Genomic DNA, 19,727 nt, shown 5'->3' with positions numbered 1-19,727 from the left:
GGAAACATTACCAATATGCATTTATCATAAGGATCTGTTAGTCCTCATTAGCTGGATAAACAGGAAAGTATTTGAATTGGAGCTGCAACGCCTAGGGGGTAGTGGGTTCTCCTTTGCTTAACACACACACACACACACACGGACCATCGTAGAAATGTGGGGTAGATAATTTGGGTATCCTTTCAAGGGCAGGGAGCATGCACTGAATTAAATCTTCTGGGCAGGACCTTGTCTGCGCACAGGCTCAAAGTTCCTCCTTTTATTCGGCTTATTTGCCTTTCAATTCCATGGCAAGTTGTTCCCCAAAGGAAGGGTCAAGTCCAGCAGCGTGAACCAACAGGTGCAAATTGCAAGGGAAATGGCAGATTTCGCTGAAACATTGGGAGAAACCGGAAGAGCAGTTTGGCAGTGGAAAGCGCTGCCTTTCCCCCAGGTGGGCTCTCCATCCCTGGAGGTATTTAAGCAGAAGCTGGGCATATGCTGTTGTTGCAAGGGGTGGTATCCAATATTAGTCCTAAATAGAGTAGACCTATTGAAACGAGTGAGACTTAAGTTAGGCAAGACTTATTTGCTCCTTTCATTTCAAGAGGTCTACTCTACATAAGACTAACATTAGATACTACCAAAGCTCCCTGCATTCAGCGGTTGTCACTCCCAGTTCCACATTTCAGTGATTAACCATGTCAAGACCAGAGGAAGAATTGCAGATTGAAGAGTTAGGAGCAAGCCCCTCGAACTAAGTAGAACTTTTGCCAGAGGGCCTGTAACACTCTGCAGCTGAGCCCTGGGTGGGGCTCAGAAAGCTCTGGCTATATAAGCCTTCAGTTACAGCTGAGCCAGTGCTGGAACAACATCCTTCATCAGCTCCTGTGTCTTTTTTGCTTTCTGGACTTTGCCTTATGATTGACTTTCTGTGCTATTGACCCTTGGATTCCCATTTCAACTCTGCTTGTCATCTGTGTATGGTCATTTACTGCTCAACTGTGCTTTGCACTTTGCTTGTATCAGGGCTACTCCTGCCTTTGATGGATCCCGGACTGGACCCTTTGTCTGCTTTGTTGCCTTGCATTTTGGACTGCCCCATAATTTGCTCTAACACGGCGCAAATATTCAACTGTAGCAGGACCAGGGGTGTGGTAAGCTTCTGTGGATTCCAATGCATCAGAGAACTACACTCTATTGCTGACATTCCCCCACCCCCACCAGAAAAGCTACCGCAAATTAACCACAGCCACTATAGACAGAAAAAAACCCCTGGTCTTTATTTTTCCATGAGGCTGTCTACAATAAATATAAAACAGGATCACGTGCATTGAGGAAGGAGCCAGCGAATCCTCAGGCCTGTCTACCCCAACATGTGGTTTAATACACAAGCCGTCATTAGCTGGTCTACCCATTTCTTTTTTCAGCATTGCACACAAGAAATAATCCGAACCATCCGTCAGACCGTTCGAGTCAACGTTCGCCCGGCCGATATGGTTACAAAAAGGCCATCCCTGGAGAGCACGAGGCAGGATCTGTCCGAAATGGAGAAAATCCCTTCCGTTGTATGGATAAGGCGGAAGGGGGGGGGGAAGTGTCTCATCAGCAACGATGACTTCAGTTGTGCTGGAATTCCAGTTGCAGGATCAGTTTCCGAAGAGCGACGGTGGAGTCCATCTAAAACAGGAGAGGCAATTGCTTGCGCTGGGAAAGGAACGATGGAAAGAGAGCTTGAACACCGTGATGCTGTGGATTAGCTTTACATCTTCCATGTTAATTTAATTTATTGCATTTATATCCCAAGGCGGCATACATAATCCTCTTCTCCGTGTTATCCTCCCAACCACAACCCTGTGAGGTAGGCTGGGCTGAGAGTCTGGGACTGGCCCCAAAGTCACGCAGTGGGTTTCCATGGCCGAGTGGGGACTAGAACCCGGATTTCCCGATTCCCAGTCCGACACCTTAGCCACTACACCACACTGCTGCGTACGCGTTTCCCGCTGGGTCGGCCGCAGCCAGAACCACCCGTTTGCTTGGGGGTCTCACGAGAGGAGCGGAAAATGGATTCACCCCCATTGTGCGTTGGCCTGTGCGGGGCTGGAAAGCCAGCAACTGGGGTGTGTTCAACGGCAAGACCGAAGGAGGGCAAAAACTTTGCTGAACAATGCTGAACAACGCTTCCTCCCAGGCTGCTAAATGGCAAAGCGAAAAGAACTGGGATTGCCGGATGAATGTCCAATCAAGAAGAAGATCCATTCAGATCTTCAACCAGCCCCCCACACAGAAGAAGCAAAGGAGGGGAGATGACTCAGGGGTAGAACACCTGCTTTACATACAGAAGGTCCCAGGTTCAATTCCCAGCGTCCCCAGGTAGGCCTAGGAAAGAATCCGGCCTGAAATCCTGGAGAGCTGCTGCCAGTCAGTGTCGACAATACTGGGTTAGATAGACGAGTACAACAGCACCCTCTTCCCCAGCAACTGGTGTACAATGGCAGACTGCCTCTGATTCTGGACGTAGCATCAGGCGTAGGACTAGCCCATCCCTCCTTGATGGACTTTCGGAAGCAGGCTACAACTTTTTTGTTCAAGCAGGCCTTTGGAGAATAGTCTGGCCCTCCATCTATGTTAATGTCTTATAATTTTGTTGTGTATTTTAAATGTTTTTGGTTTTGTTCCACCCCCCCCATGTATATTTTAAACTTTGTAAGGCCGCCTTGAGGCCCAGCATTGGGCAAAAGTCGGGATACAAATAAATATAATAATAATAATAATAATAATAATAATAATAATAATAATAATAATAATAATTTGAAGGAACGCCTCCTCCCGTATGTACCTGCCCTGACCTTAAGATCATCTACAGGAGCCCTTCTCCGTGAGCCCCTGCCAAAGGAAGTGAGGCAGGTGGCTACTAGGAGGAGGGCTTTCTCTGCTGTGGCACCCCGGTTGTGGAATGAGCTCCCCAGAGAGGTCCGCCTGGCGCCTACACTGTACTCCTTTCGTCGCCAGCTGAAGACCTTTTTATTCTCTCAATATTTTAACACTTAATTTTAACCTAAATTTAAATCTTACTGTTTTAACTCTGTATTTTAATCTTATATCAATTTTGCTGCGTGGCTTTATCCTGGTTGTGCTTTTTATGCTGTATTTTGTAATTGTGCTTTTAACCTGTTGGTTGTTTTATTGTGGTTTTAATTTTTGTGAACCGCCCAGAGAGCTTCGGCTATTGGGCGGTATAAAAATGTAATAAATAAATAAATAAATAAATAAATAAATAAAATAATAATAATAATCGCCATTGATAGCTTTCTCTTTCTGGAACTTGTCCAATCCCCCTTTAACGCCATCCAAATTGGTGTACTACATCACTACATCCTGAGGTAGCGAATTCCAGAGTTTGTCTATACGCTGTGTGAAGAAGTCCTTTCTTTTGTCTGTCCCGAATTGCCCCCCAAGGCTTCATGGGATGTCCCTGGGATCTAGGGTTATGTTAATCCTACCTGGAGTAGAGCCATTGGAATGAGTGGGACTAAAATTGGAGTCAACCCATTGGACACAGCCCTTGTTACAGGTGTAATAAGTTGCCGATCAGATACTGATCTGACTTATAGGATTTTATTATTATTTATTATTATTTATTTATATAGCACCATCAATGTACATGGTGCTGTACAGATTATACACAGTAAATAGCAAGACCCTGCCGCATAGGCTTACAATCTAATAAAGTTGCAGTAAACAATAAGGAGGGAAAGAGAATGCAAACAGGCACAGGGAAGTGTAAACAGGCACCGGGTAGGGTGAAGCTAACAGTATAGAGTCAGAACAAACTCAATATTTAAAAGCTATAGGGAACAGAAAAGTTTTTAGCTGAGTTTTAAAAGCTGTGATTGAGTTTGTAGTTCTCAAGTGTTCTGGAAGAGCGTTCCAGGCGTAAGGGGAAGCAGAAGAAAAAGGACGAAGCCGAGTAAGGGAAGTGGAGGTCCTTGGGCAGGCGAGAAGCATGGCATCAGAGGAGCGGAGAGCACGAGCGGGGCAATAGTGTGAGAAGCGGGGGAATAGTGTGAGAAATTTTGAACTTTCGGGTGACTTGATGCGTGTCAAGAGCCTTCCATCTCATAGGAAACCCAAAAATTAAACCTGGCTGGCTGGAACCATAGGACCGTTTTCTGTCTAAATAGGCATAGGATTGCACCCTATGTCAACAGTCATTCTTATCAAATCACCGACAATAATTGCCTGGTCAAAGGGCACAGCAAAGTTTCTTTTTCGGAGGTAAATTTGGCACTTCGACTTTATCACGCTGCCCGTTGAATTACTTTTTTGCTCGAAAACGGGAAAGGAACGAGGCATCTGTCTCGCCTCACGTTAGGCAGCATCTCCACCTTCTGGCCAAGAGGGAAATAAGATATAGTACACAATGGGGGGGGGGGGGAAAGTCGCAATGACTAGGAAAATGCAGAGGCAATCCCTGTGTTTGCTCAGAGGTTCTTACAAGCGGGAACTGCAACAAAATCTTGCAGTGTGGAGTGCTCCTGTTTGGGGTTCTAGCCAGCTGGGGGTTCTTCCATCGGGAGGATTTAATTTGACCCCTTTTTTGTAGGCCTTTCAGGAAAGCTCTGAACGCTCACTTGCCTTTGTTGGCTTTCCCCTGGATTTTTTAGCAGATGGTTTAAGTTATTATATTGATTTTGTGAACTCCTGTTCGTTGTTTTTCTGGATTGCTGTGTTTTTATTGCCAAATTACTTTTTTTTTTTTTTTAACGGTTGACACTTTGAGAGGGTTCCACCCTTACAGGCGGGCTAAAAGGATTTTTAAAAAAGAAAGAAATGAATTTGTCTAATCCCCTATTGAAACCATGTAATTTGGTGGCCACCACTGTGTATCATCCTAGCCAGTTCCGCACAGCTGAACTATCTTTGTGACACGCCCTTCCCGTAACCTGGTGTCCTCCAGGTGTGTTGTGTGGCAATGCCCATCGTTCCCAGCCAGGATACCCTGTCGGGGAAAGGCCAGATTCCAGTGGCCCACTGTAATACATTTGCTAAAATCTCTTGGATCTGTTTTAGATACCGTGTAGGACACGGAATAATGGGCTCAAGTTACAGGAAACCAGTTTCCGGCTGGACATCAGGAAAAACTTCCTGACTGTTAGAGCAGTACGGCAATGGAACCAGCTACCTAGGGAGGTGGTGGGCTCTCCCACACTAGAGGCCTTCAAGAGGCAGCTGGACAAACACCTGTCAGGGATGCTTTAGGGTGGATTCCTGCATTGAGCAGGGGGTTGGACTCAATGGCCTTATAGGCCCCTCCCAACTCTACTATTCTATGAGTCTATGATCCAACTTCTTATGGCCCCTTCCTTCAGTGCCTCCATCTTTTCACGGCCATTGTCACCAGCTCCTCTTGCTCCTCTTTCTCATTGGCTACCAGTTGCCTGGTTGACAGCCAATGAGCAAATAGGCAGTGGCCTCTCCCACGTCTCCTTCTCACCACCACCATTGTCTGGGCCTGAGCAAGAGGCAGGTGAACCAGTGAGTTATCAAGGTGAAGCGCGGAGGAGCAACTCAAGGGGGGCTCTTGCCCATGGGGCCCTTCTGGGAAGTGGACCCTCAAGCATGTGCCCAGTTGTGCCTACCCTTGATCCTGGCTCCGGCTCCATGGAGCTGCATACTTTCCAAGCTGGAACGTAGCACAGGCTAGAAAGGAAGACCAGGATTACAGACCTGCGGCTTCTGGCCTCCCAGCTGTCCGCTCTCTTCCTTCGGATTGCTTCTGCCCAGTGCTCTTCCAATTGCGATCCAGGGACGGCAGCTAACCTCAGCAGCCAGTGACGGTGGGATCAGCGCCTGACCGCTTCGTGATGTACAACTTGGTGACTTCCTCGGCGCAAGTAGGGTGGATCCCAACCGTCGCCATCATCTGCGAATAGGTTGCTCCGCACCTACAAAAGAAAGGCAGTCACAATACGGCGGAGAAGAAGTGCAGCCGTCTTCTTAATCGCCATCTCCTGGTGTAGTGTTAAAAGCAAAGAGAAGGAGTTGTGGGCCAGGGAGACACACAGGAAGGCCAGGATCTCTTCTCGATCCTCCCAGAGCGCAGGACGCGGAATAATGGGCTCAAGTGACAGGAAACCAGAATCAAGCTGGACATCAGGAAAACTTCCTGACTGTTAGAGCAGTACAACAATGGAACCAGTTACCTAGGGAGGTTGTGGGCATTATTATTATTATTATTATTATTATTATTATTATTATTATTTATAGCAGCATCTATATATAGATATATTTATTTATATAGCACCCTCTCTCTCTCTCTCTCTCTCTCTCTCTCTCTCTCTCTCTCACCATTTATAAAGCACTTTCCCACACTAGAGGCCTTCAAGAGGCAGGTGGGCAGCCATCTGTCACAAATGCTTTAAGGTAGATTCCTGCATTGAGCAAGGGGGTTGGACTTGATGGCCTTAGAGGCCCCTTTCAGCTCTATTCTATGGTTCTAACACTGAATGCAGTCGTAGCACCAGCTAGCCCAGCATGGACTGTCCAAGCACGTTCGAGGCTCTACCTTTCCTTTTCATTGAACCCAGATGAGGCAGTGACTGTTCTGAACCAGTGCCTGGGCACAGTAATGGACTGGATGAGGGCTAACAAACTGAGACTCAATCCAGACAAGACGGAGGTACTGTTAGCGGGTGGTTCATCTGTCCGGCGAGGGGATGTTTGCCCTGTCCTGGACGGGGTTGCACTCTCCCTAAAGGCTCGGGTCTGTAGTTTGGGGGTGCTCTTGGATCCAGAACTGTCACTTGAGGCACAGGTGAACTCAGTGGCAAAGAGCACCTTTTATCAGCTTAGGGTGATATACCAGCTGCGCCCTTATCTGGACAGAGATAGTCTAGCTACAGTTATCCATGCTCTGATAACCCCCCGTTTGGATTACTGCAATGCGTTATACGTGGGGCTGCCTTTGAAAACGGTCCAGAAACTTCAGCTGGTACAAAACAGGGCAGCCCGTTTACTAACGGGGACTGGCTGGCGAGATCACATTACGCCAGTCCTTTTACAACTTCATTGGCTGCCAGTCCAGGTCCGGGCCCGATTCAAAGTGCTGGTATTGACATTTAAAGCCCTAAACGGTTTGGGGCCAGGTTATTTGAAGGAATGCCTCCTCCCATATGTACCTGCCCTGACCTTAAGATCATCTACAGGGGTCCTTCTCCGTGAGCCCCTGCCAAAGGAAGTGAGGCAGGTGGCTACTAGGAGGAGGGCTTTCTCCGCTGTGGCACCCCGGTTGTGGAATGAGCTCCCCAGAGAGGTCCGCCTGGCGCCTACACTGTACTCCTTTCGTCGCCAGCTGAAGACCTTTTTATTCTCTCAGTATTTTAACACTTAATTTTAACTTAAATTTAAATTTTACTGTTTTAACTCTGTATTTTAATTTTATATCAATTTTGCTGCGTGGTTTTTATCCTGGTTGTGCTTTTTATACTGTATTTTGTATTTGTGCTTTTAACCTGTTGGTTGTTTTATTATGGTTTTAATTTTTGTGAACTGCCCAGAGAGCTTCGGCTATTGGACGGTATAAAAATGTAATAAATAAATTCCCTCCTGCAGCGTTACTGAATTAGCCCTTCAATTAGTCTGCTGTCGGGCCCTTTAATTACAAGTAGAGAACAGGAAATGACTAATTTAAGGGATTATTCAGTAATACCATGGATGGAGTGAACTCTGCCCTGAATCTCTCACCATTCAACCTCGTGGGATGACCCCGGGCTCTAGTATTAGGAGAGACGGAGACGTTTTTCTCCCTATCCACTTTCTCCACACCATGTACCGTTTTATATACCTCTATCATGTCTCTCCTTACTCACTATTTTTCCAAGCTAAACAGCCCCAAACATTGTAACTTTTCCTCATAGGGGGGTTGCTCCATCCCCTTGAACATTCTGGTTGCCCTTTTGCACACCGTATCCAACTCTGCAGTATCCATTTGGAGGTGCAGAGAACTGTACACAGTATTCCAAGTGCGGTCACACCACAGATTTATATAAAGGCGTCATGAAATTGGGTCCGAAGTTCTTGGCCTATTTTCTATATTTCAGATCCATGAAGTGTAAAGTCGAATAATATCCTAAAACCACTGTTTGGCCTTAATTCTTTTAAGCATCAGTGACAATGTCTGAAGTTCCCCCGGGCAAGGGAGAATGCCGCTCAAGTTCCACGTACTTCCTTTGCCCTAAAAGTTTTGGATAAAACGCACGCTCCCCCAAAAAGTCATTTCCCCCCTTTCCTTCAAACCTGCCAGAAATGCTAGCAATTAATGGACTGTAAAACACATGTAAGAAATATGCGTGCACACTATAATCCGTGTTTTCTGAAGGGCTCTCCCACACACGCCGTCTTAACCCGGTCTGTTTCCCATTTGGATTGATTTCTCAAAGAAAAGTATAACACTTCTGCACAGTAGAGTAAAGACATCTGCAAGAACCCCAGATCACCACATTGTTATTTTTTAGAAGTGAGGACACTGTCACCATGGAATCTGCTTTTTCCACTGGCACAGAATGGGTAGGAGGTCCCGAGATCTTGCCAAATCAGAGCCTTTTAAAGATCACCGGGGGAGAAAGGCCAGAACACCCCCATGGGATCATCAAATACGCGGAATTTCAACTTCATTTGCTTTACCCCATTTGACCAGTAGAGGGGAGCAGTGACCAGGAAAAGGGACACTGGAACCAAATATTGGGAGCGCCATTAAGGGTGAAACCGGCCAAACCAAATCAAACCGTCCCAGTGTTTTTCAGGGCCAACGTTTGTCCTTAATGGATAAATGGTTGTTCAATGGTTGCTCGCAGGGCAGAGGTGATCAGACTCCATCACAATGATTCTGTACTGCTGTGCTGGTTGCCAGGGTGTTCCCGGGCACAATTTGATCACCTGTCAGGGACCAGGTTATTGTAAGGGATGCTTGTACTTGAATGAACTTGCCTGGGCTCCAAGATCAGCCATGGGCGGGGACAGCCCAAGACACTTTGCTGCCTAAGGCAGAGCAACGAAAGACACCTCAGCCACCTACCCAAGTAAAGTACATAATATCCAAAGCCAGTTAAGTTATTTCGGTACATGAGGCAGAAAATCCCATAAGCGCCTTTCCGTACTTTTGGCAATAGAACTACAATACAAAGCAAAGTAAATAACTAACCATTTGCTGCCCTTTCAGGACACCTCAAAACTGCTGCCTGAGGTGACTGCCTCACTATGCCACATGGCAGGGCCGGCCCTGTTCTGTTAATGTGCTGCCAGTCAGATCTATTAGGTCAGCGGGCACAAAGGACAACGCCTTTTCTGTGGTGTCCCAATCCTTATGGAATACATTTCAGCAGGGGTGTGGAATCTCTTTCAGCCCACTGTTATTATTTATTTATCTAGCACAATCAACGCACATGGCACTGTACAAAACAAAAATGAAACAGCAAGCCTCTGCCACAAGGCGTACATTCTAATAATAGAAATGAAAACGGGTTTGGGAGTGCAGTGGACACACACAACAGGACTGAGCTATTACTGAAAACAAATTCCTGGGCTGGGCATGTGCTTAGAGGTACCCTGATAATTAATTCTGGCCCTTGATCCATTATTTTACATTTATTTATTTATTTATTTATTTATTTATTTATCTATTTATTACACTTATATACCGCTCCCATAGCCAGGGCTCTCTGGGCGGTTTACAGAAATTCTAAAAATTAAGGTAAAAACAAGTATACAAGATTTAAAACTCTAAAAATACAGAACAACGAATTGGGTCCATTTGGTGGATCCTGGGGATCTGGCCAAAGGGGGGGGGGGAAAAGTAGATCCTGTAAAACTGAGATCTGGACACTCTTGATCTAAACCAGTGAATGCTGCAGAGTCTGGGGCCATCAACACCCATACATTCACTATTTTATTTATTTATTTATTTAATATAGCATAAAATTTATTAGCCGCTCCACATCGAGAGATATCGGAGTGGTGTGCAATATCTTAAAAACACAAAATCCACAAAGTGAGGATAAAAGCAAAGGGGATGAAGAATAAGAACATCAGAAGAGCCCTGATGCTGGATCAGACCAAGGGTCCATCTAGTCCAGCACTCTGTTCACACAGTGGCCAACCAGCCATCGGCCAGGGATGAACAAGCAGGACATGGTGCAACAGCACCCTCCCGCCCATGTTCCCCAGCAACTGGTGCACACAGACTTATTGCCTCAAATACTGGAGATAGCACACAACCACCAGTGCTTGTAGCCATTGATAGCCTTCGCCTCCAGGAATTTATCCAGACCCCTTTTAAAGCCATCCAGATTGGTGGCCATCACTACATCTTGTGGTAGTGAGTTCCATAATTTAACTTTTCTTTTTCCTAAAGCTTTTTATTATTATTATTATTATTATTTATTTATATAGCACCATCAATGTACATGGTGCTGTACAGAGTAAAACTTGATTTTTAAAACTTGATTTTGTTCTGACTTTATACTGTTAGTTTTACCCTACCCAGTGCCTGTTTACCCTACCCTGTGCCTGTTTGCTTTCTCTTCCCCTCCTTATTGTTGTATCATGGTTTTATTAGAATGTAAGCCTATGCGGCAGGGTCTCGCTATTTACTGTTTTACTCTGTACAGCACCATGTACATTGATGGTGCTATATAAATAAATAAATAAATAATAATAATAATAATAATAATAATAATAATAACTATGCGCTGTGTGAAGAAGTACTTCCCTTTATTTGTCCTGGATCTCCCACCAATCAGTTTCATGGGTGACCCCTTTGGGTTCTAGTATTTTGAGAGAGGGAGAAAAATGTCTCCCTATCTACATTCTCCATACCATGCATAATTTTGTACACCTCTATCATATCTCCCCTCAGCCTCCTCTTCTCCAAGCTAAACAATCCCAGTTGATGTAACCTTCCCTCATAGGGGAGATGCTCCAGCCCCTGAATCATTTTAGTTGTCCTTTTCTGCACTTTTTTTCCCAGCTCTATAATATCCTTTTTTAGGTGTGGTTACCAGAGCTGTACACAGCATTCCAAGTGTGGTCGCACCATAGATTTGTATAAGGGCAGTACGATACTGGCCGTTTTATTCTCAATTCCTTTTCTTATAATGCCTAACATGGAGTTAGTCTTCTTTACTGTGGGTGGACATTTTCAGTGATGATGTTGATGTTGATGATGATGTGGCTGGAATTTACTCATCACTCATTTACTCATTGTGTAAAGAAGTACTTTTGATTTGTTCATCTGAAAGTGTCCTCTGCCTGCTCTGAAGCACAAGTGTTTCTATCAGATGTATTGACGCTCCCCTTGTCTATACAACCAAAGATGGAATTTTGGCTAGTCTGATGTTTTTAAGAGATTCTACTGTTACAGAGGACGTGGCGGGCGGTGAGATGAATAATAGGTGCAGATTTGAACAGAAGAAGAAGAAACTGAGCTTTCTTCTGAAACTTTCAAGATTTATTCTGTTATCAAAAGACAGCCCTTCCCATGTAGCATAATCAAAGCAAGCTTTTAACTGACTCCTTCTCTCTTTTAAAGAAAGGCTTCTGAATGTATCAGTGATCATTTATGATCCTCGGAGAACCCTCCCTATATCACGCTTTGAAGCATTAGCGGCTGGATGGGTGAATTTTATTTGCTGGGAGGAGGTGGGCCGAACGGTTTGCCAAGGAACCTATTTCATAAACGTAAATACAAAAAATCCGGTCTGTCCATCAGTAAGCCCAATATTTATTAATAAAGAATGGCTGTATTTTTAATGAAAATATAGGAAGTGGGACATGAAAGAAACCAAAAACATAAGCTCTTTTTTTTTTTTTAGCACTGCCAAAAAAAATTAAACCGCTATCTTTTGTAATCTTATAGTAACTTAAAAGAGCAGGCTTTAGTTCAACCAGAGAAAAAAGGAAGAAAAGAAAGGAAAGGAAATACATTCTTTATACTTACTTGATTCCAAGGGCAAATCCTTGAATAACTTCGCCCGCGTTCGGGCCAATGAAATGGAGGCCGAGGATTCGCTGTTCCCCGTCGCGCAAACACACCATCTGAAAGTAATCCACGAGGGGAACATGAAGAGAGAGAGGGCGGGGGGAAAGCTTGGATTAAATTAGGGTGATGTAAAACACATTCTGCAACATGCCCTATTTACACAGCACCCTGGTGCCCAAGGCTGCATATGCGCCACCATTTCATGCGTGTACCGCATCGGTGTATCCTGAAAAACAGAGCTTTAACGTATTTTATGCCTACAGGTTTGGATTTCTGCCATGCCCCCATTTGAAAACCAAAACCAAGCATGTGTTAATGTGTTGTCTGAACCCAGGACACTTTCCACAGGATGGCTTGTTAACCATGCAGTGCGGGTTATTTTTCCTGAACAAGCCACCTTGAGAACCCATGGTTTGTCGTTGGGTTGTTCAGGGTGGTTAACAAGGCACCCTGCAGAAAATGTCCTAGGTTCTGACAACACATTAACCCACGGTTCAATCAACAGCCCATGGTTCAATCAACAACCCACGGTTTAAGAAACAACCCATGGTTCAATCAACAACCCACGGTTCAATCAACAACCCATGGTTCAATCAACAACCCACGGTTTAAGAAACAACCCATGGTTCAATCAACAACCCACACTCAACTACTGAGTGTGGGTGAGCAAGTTGTGTGACTGGAGGCTGGCTCTTTGGGATCGCAGCCAGGTGGCAGAAAGAGAGAGAAAGGGGGGTGGCAGAAAGAGAGAGAAAGGGGGTGGCAGAAAGAGAGAGAAAGTGGGTGGCAGAGAGAGAGAGAAAGCGGGTGGCAGAGAGAGAGAAGGGGTGGCTAAAAGAGAGAGAAAGAGTGGCTGAAAGAGAAAGAAAAGAGGTGGCAGAAAGAGAGAGAAAGGGGGGTGGCAGAAAGAGAGAGAAAGCGGGTGGCAGAAAGAGAGAGAAAAGGGGTGGCAGAGAGAGAGAAGGGGTGGCAGGAGGAGAGAGAAAAGGGGTGGCAGAGAGAGAGAAGGGGTGGCAGAAAGAGAGAGAAAAGGGGTGGCAGAAAGAGAGAAAAGAGGGGTGGAAGGAAGAGAGTGAAAAGGGGTGGCAGAAAGAGAGAGAAAAGGCATGGTCTCACACCCTTTGGTGCTGTTTCCACAGATTACCCCTGAGAAAAAGTGGCCTTCGACGTTAAAAAAGAAGCTTCCCCACCTCTGATATTGACTATTAATCTCATGAATGAAAGTCAAACATTAGCAGTGCTCACTTACTTTTATGTAACACTGAGGCGCATTTCTTTCGGCCACAGTAAATTCCAACGGCTTATAAAACGCATGGTACACCTGATTGAAAGGGAATGTCAGACATTTACTATCAAATTAAGTGCCTGCATTATGAATGCATAACTGCATAGAGTTGGTGTTTTGACAAGACAGGTAAAGCGCCCAGGTCGCAAAGAGGCCCATTTCCAATTTTGCAGGGATGGGTGAGCCCCAGCCGCTCATTGTCAGCTGGTCTTTCCCAAGATGTGACCCAACTTTTTTGGGTCAGTTCGCCCATTTGGAATTTTGAGAAAGTGTTGTGGGTGCTCCCACAAAATGGCGGACATGGGCAGTCACAAAACCCTCATTTCCCAGAAGGCAAAGGGGTGAAAGTAAAAGAAAAAACGACTTGCTCAAGAAGTAGAGCTAATAAAGATGGTGCTGGAAGGCAGTTTAATACGTTTAATAACAAATAAATACATTTGTATGCCGCTTCTGGCAAAATACGCCCAAGGAGGCTCATTTTAACCAGCTTTGCTGTTCACTGACTATGCCAAACCTGGGCCGTCGCATACCTCTATGTGATCCGATCCAAATCGGCTTGCAGATTTTTCTTCCGAGAGGCCTACGCAGCCATATTCCAGGGGAGTGAAAACCGTGGTGGGCACCTGCATAACATAAAGCCATCGTGTTATCCCAGAGCGAAACAAGACGAAGACGCCCACTCTCACACGCCCGGCTTCTTGCTTCTGCAGAACTGTAAGGGTCATTTGCAATTCTTTCTTTTTTAAAAAAGAAATTGTTTTGATTTTATTTAATTTATTTATTGCAACAAGGCTGGGAAGGAAAAAAAGTTCCAAAACGACTCACGTTGTCGTAATCCATCACTTCCGCGGACTGGCTGAACAGCCGGCGAGCCAGCAATTTCCCTGCAGCGATCGCTGTTGGAGTGAGTTCGGGACGCCCCTAAGAAACGACGAGGAAATCAAGGCTGAGCCCAAATGGCTTTAAAAAAAGGGCACCCGGGTGGATGTGTGTGTGTGGGGGGGAGGTAAGATGCCATAACCTCCCCCCGCCCCCGCTAACCTTTTTTTTTGCAGCTGCTGCCAGATCTGCACCAAGCAGGATATGACACTTTGAAACGGGTTTGAAAACTGTACATGGCGTGTGTCCTGGGCCCCGACAGTTGTCACTACTGTTATAAACCATTTCAAATCAGTAGTGTAGATCCTGCCCTGTTCGTAATTCTGACGGCGTCAGCAATTGCACCTCACAGTGCTGCTTGCTACCTTCAGCTCTTTATTTTCTTCTTCCCTCGGAACCCAATGGAGTGAAGGCAGGAAGCTTTGCCCTCACTCCAATTTGGCTTTAGGCCCCATCACGCATCTCCAGCCCTTAATGAAGGAGGGGTTCAGAAGAAGAAGGAAATCAGAGGGAAAAGCTATACTATGTTACTGAGAACCAACAAGAGATCTTTCCAAACCTTTAAAAAAAAAAGAGGCAGTGCCTGGGTTCACACAACATGCTAACCCACACTTAGTGGTTGAGTGTAGGTTGTTGCTGAATCATGGGTTGCTGTTGTACCGTAGGTTATCATATTGTCTAAACGCAGTGCGTTTTCTGCAGGGTAGCTTGTTATCTATGCAGTGTGGCTTATTTTTCTCGAAGAAACCAGAACAAATCTGATCCTTGGTTTGTTGTCGGGTTGTTCAGGGTGATCAACAAGCCATACCACATGCTTAACAAGCCATCATCCAGAAAACGCTCTGCTTTCAGACAAATTGATAACCCATGGTTCAGCCACAACCCATTCTTCACCACGGAGTGTGGGTTAGCGTGTTGTGTGAACCCAGGCAGCGGGAACGACAAACAACCGCCGAAGAACTCCGACGGCTCAGGTATTGCAGCCTCCAAGGCACAGAACGCAGAACCTCTTTCAATGTCGGATACATTCTTGAGCTGGGAACCCATCAAACCATCAATGGTTGGAAGAGAAGAGATAGGGAGCCTAGGTTTGGCCTGCGTGGCTGAGGTTCAACCCTTCTGCCATAAAATGTGGTGCCCCCGGCCCTGTTTGCTTTCAATTCCGCCCACCACTGCAATGTGGACCCCGAGGGCTTCTTCAAAATGGAATCCAGTTCAACACCCCAGCAATAAATGGGGAAAAGAACATAAGATCATAGAATCATAGAATAGCAGAGTTGGAAGGGGCCTACAAGGCCATCGAGTCCAACCCCCTGCTCAATGCAGGAATCCACCCTAAAGCATCCCCGACAGATGGTTGTCCAGCTGCCTCTTGAAGGCCTCTAGTGTGGGAGAGCCCACAACCTCCCTAGGTAGCTGATTGTGGGCTCTCCCACACTAGAGGCATTCAAGAGGCAGTGTTCAAGAGGCATCAGACCAAGTGTCCATCTAGTCCAGCACTCTGTTCGCACAGTGACCAACCAGCTGTCGACTGGGGACCCACAAGTGGGACACAAATGCAACAGCACCTTCCCACCCATGTTTCCCAGCAACTAGTGTATACAGGCTTACTGCCTCGGATACTGGAGGTAGCACAGAGCCATCAGGGCTAGTAGCCATTGATGGCCTTCTCCTCCTCCAGGAATTTATCCAACCCTCTTTTAAAGCCATCCAAATTGGTGGCCATCACTACATCTTGTGCTAGTGAATTCCATAATTTAACTCTGCGCTGTGTGAAGAAGTCCTTCCTTTTTTCTGTCCTGAATATGTGGAAATTGGGTGTAAAAAACGTGTTTTTTTTAAAAAAAGTAAGCAAGTCCTGTATTGCCCTTTGAGATTGATCCCAACGTTTAAGCAAATGGCTATTATCTGTCTTCTGAAATAACATTCCAGATCTTATGTTAAGGTTATTTGCCAGCCGAAAGTTTGCTGTCCCCGCCCCCCCTCACTCCCTTCACCCTCCCAACACATGTTTGCTTAAAATGCGGTTGCCAGTCATTTCTGTGGCAGGAAATACAGATGTTATTTTGGCATTCCAGAACTGAACAGGAGATTGGAGAAAGAGATAAAATTGCAAAAGCCTCTGGCATGCATTCCATTAAATAAAAATAAAAAAATAGAAGAAAGAAAAAAATACACAACACTCCAGCTAATGACTAAAACATCCCTGCAGATATAAGCTGGGTTTTCCGTAAAACAATGGCTTTAAGACTTCCCCGAGTAAACAGCTGACACAAACACTCGCTTTGCGACTGGTGCGTGGGGCTAGGCTGCTTGATTATCGGCGGTCTGAATTGTTTGGGGCTCTTGGGGTCCGATGCGTTCAATTAGGCATCTCCCATGAGAAGCGCTAAAAGTTATAAGTTGCGGGGTAGGAGGGACCCAGGGCTGTGCAGTGTGGTTTTCTTAGAGGGTGTAAGGAGAAGCCGTTTTGGGAAAGTGGCATCAAAGCACAGGTTGCAGCGCCCCCTGTAGGATACAGCCGCCAAAACAAAAACCAAAACAATTGGAGAAGCAGAGATCTCGTTTTAAAGAAATGAGGTCTTTAGGTCTCCTGCTGTACGGGTCCTGCAGGTGTTCGAGATCATCTATACAGGCCTTGTCCAGGTTCCACTTTGGAACGCTGCAACGTGGGCATCCAGTAGGACAGGGGTGTGCAGAACCTCTTTAACCCAACGGCCACATTCTAGTAGTGGGTGGGTGGGGAGCCAAAACCACAAGACAAATATCAAACGACACCAGGCTATCGAGGCGTAAAGTTCGTCCTGCCTAAGCCTTCAGAGAGGCATTTCCACCTTTTAGAATGGGGCACGGGGGAGGGGGGACTGCACCAAACTTCACCAAATGGAATCTTCTGGAAACAAAGCCCTATGAGGAGAGAATGAAAGAACTGGGCATGTTTAGCCTGGAGAAGAGAAGACTGAAGGGAGACACGGCAGCACTCTTCAAAGACTTGAAAGGTTGTCACACAGAGGAGGGACAGGATCTCTTCTCGATCATCCCACAGTGCAGGACGTGGAATAATGGGCTCAAGTTACAGGATTCCAGCTAGACATCGGGAAAAACTTCGTGACTATTAGAGCAGTACGACAATGGAACCAGTTGCTTAGGGAGGTCATGGGCTCTCCCACACTAGAGGCATTCAAGAGGCAGCCAACCCACTGCTGGAGTCCAACCCCCTGCTCAATGCAGGAATCCACCTTAAAGCATACCTGACAGATGGCTCTCATCTGCCTCTTGAATGCCACTAGAATGGGAGAGCCCACGACCTGCCTAGGTCATTGGTTCCATTGTCATACTGCTCAAACAGTCAGGAAGTTTTTCCTGATATCCAGCCGGAATCTGGCTTCCTGTAACTTGAGCCCATTAGTCCATGTCCTGCACTGTGGGATGATCGAGAAGAGATCCTGGCCCTCCTCTGTGTGACAACCATTCAAGTATTTGAAGAGTGCTAGCATGTCTCCCCTAAGCCTTCCCTTCTCAAAGCTAAACAGACCCAGTTCTTTCCGTCTCTCTTCATAGGGCTTTGTTCCCGGACCCCTGATCATCCTCATTGCCCTCCTCTGAACCCCCTCCAGCTTCTCTGCATCCCTCTTAAAGTGTGATGCCCAGAACTGGATGCGGTACTCAAGATGAAGCCTAACCAGAGCCAAATAGAAGGGAATCAGTATCGTGCATGAAAGCTATATGTCTGTTAATACAGCCCAATTTAGCATGTGACGTTTTTGCAGGCACAGCACACCGTTGGCTCATATTCAGCTTGTGAATTGGGCTTCTGTGGGCAGCGAAGCCTGTCTGTTTCGGAGACGGAAATTATATTGGGTAGATAAGGAGGCATCACTGCCAGCCACATTATGGGCTGCCTGATAAGGATCAGTAATAATCCCTCACGCAGAGGTGTTGCGTACGAAGGAAATTACTGTTCCGGTGGACTGGCATAAATGCTGTGCTTCTCCAAAATGGAAAGAAAAGGAGGTGGGGCCTAAATACATATGCTGCAACATGATGATAAATGGGCACTGGTTATTAATCAGGAACAAAAGGAAGGTTTCCTGTTATTGCCACATACAGTAGTTTATACAGACGTCTACCTCTGTTATGTCTCCAATGGCATAAATGTGAGGAACAGAAGTAGCTTCTCCTGCATCGACAATGATCTTTCCCGTCTCAGAATTTATTTTCACGCCAACAGACTCCAAGTTAAGGGTTCTGGTGTCAGGAGCCCGGCCTTCAGCAAAGAGAAAGAGAGACCTTGGTTAAACAGAGAGGTGTATGTTTTTAGCAGTTTAGTTCTAAAAAATATTAATAACAAAATCGTCAACAACAACCACACTCCATCAAAATTTGTAAAATCTAGCTCAGGCTTCCTCCACCCGGAACGCTGCAGGAGCATTTGATTACAGCTTCCAGCATGGCTGGGAGGGTTCTGGGAGTTGTAGTCCAACACATCTAGAGGACATCAAGTTGGGGGAGGCGGACCGAAGTGCAATGCAATTGGTTGAGAAAGAGAACATGTGATTTGTGCCCTAAGTGAGGGCCTCACGAACTGTTCAATGGTTGGCCAGATTGTCACTCAACACAATGTCCAGGGACAGGCTGGAGAAGTAGGCTGAGCCAGGTGGTTCAGTGATGAATTTTGAAGGGCAGGCGTTCATCATGACAGACTCCATAGCCAACCTCCCAGGGAGAGTCCAAGAGTTCCGGGAGCTGGTCTCATCCATGTCAAGTTGGAACAGTTTTCATCTCCAGGAGGAAGTCTTAATGTAAAGCTGATGGGACTTCATCGTCCATTTAAGACTGAGCCACCACAAAATACTTTATATTACCACAGGGGAACAATATATTGTTGCTGTGAAAAGCTATTGTAAGATTGGCAGCTAAGCTCAGAGACAGCAGGGAATTCCGAGGGGGGTAGCAGATGACGTCAGCGCTCCAAACATAGTTTATTGTATCTTAGTGAATTTCCATTATACACAATTACAGCGAAAAACCACTATACAGTGTAAAACTCTACTAATGGACCATAAAGTGTTAAATATTTTTCCAAACAGCCTTTAAACTTTATGGCACGTATTTGTAGAGCATTGACAAGGAATTTAGACGTTCTAAAAGATACATACTTCTCCGCATCAGACAATAGAAAGATACATGTTCTGAAAAATACATACTTCTCAGCATCAGACAATAGAAAACAAACCATTACAAGGGATGACCTTCCCTTCAACGATCTTAACAATGGAAGAATATATTTGATTCTAAGATCATTAAGATCAGAGCACCTTCTCCCTTACCAACCTGCCCAATTGCTGAAGTTGTCGGAGGGCATGCTCCTGGCGGTTCCATATGGACCTGTGCCCCAATTGGAGTCCACCAAGAGAAGAGCCTTTAGTGTGGTGGCCCCTTCTCTTTGGAACTCTCTGCCCCTGGAGGTCAGGCAGGAGCCAACACTAGGCTACTTCCGGCGCCTCCTGAAAACAACTCTGTTTCGAGAAGGATTCCTCAACTGAC

General features: G+C 45.8%; 1 protein-coding gene across 1 annotated transcript in view; it reads right to left on the bottom strand.

Annotated features, from left to right (window-relative positions):
• Window positions 1-1,239: 1,239 nt before the first annotated feature.
• The window catches only part of TXNRD2 (thioredoxin reductase 2), a 58,765-nt gene continuing 40,277 nt past the window's right edge, over window positions 1,240-19,727 (bottom strand). The window contains exons 12-18 of the mRNA XM_063144162.1: window positions 18,311-18,447; window positions 14,127-14,222; window positions 13,832-13,924; window positions 13,266-13,337; window positions 11,975-12,072; window positions 5,710-5,927; window positions 1,240-1,686 (exon numbers count right to left, since the gene is read on the bottom strand). Coding sequence (XP_063000232.1) covers window positions 5,804-5,927; window positions 11,975-12,072; window positions 13,266-13,337; window positions 13,832-13,924; window positions 14,127-14,222; window positions 18,311-18,447 — 620 coding nt within the window. The 3' untranslated portion in view covers window positions 1,240-1,686; window positions 5,710-5,803. The remainder of the gene's footprint in view (window positions 1,687-5,709; window positions 5,928-11,974; window positions 12,073-13,265; window positions 13,338-13,831; window positions 13,925-14,126; window positions 14,223-18,310; window positions 18,448-19,727) is intronic.

The sequence above is a fragment of the Elgaria multicarinata genome, chromosome 18 (genome assembly GCF_023053635.1).
Source record: "Elgaria multicarinata webbii isolate HBS135686 ecotype San Diego chromosome 18, rElgMul1.1.pri, whole genome shotgun sequence".
Classification (NCBI taxonomy): domain Eukaryota; kingdom Metazoa; phylum Chordata; class Lepidosauria; order Squamata; family Anguidae; genus Elgaria; species Elgaria multicarinata.
The sequence above is the reverse complement of the archived record's forward strand: the minus strand, read 5'-3'. Positions and strand labels throughout refer to the sequence as shown.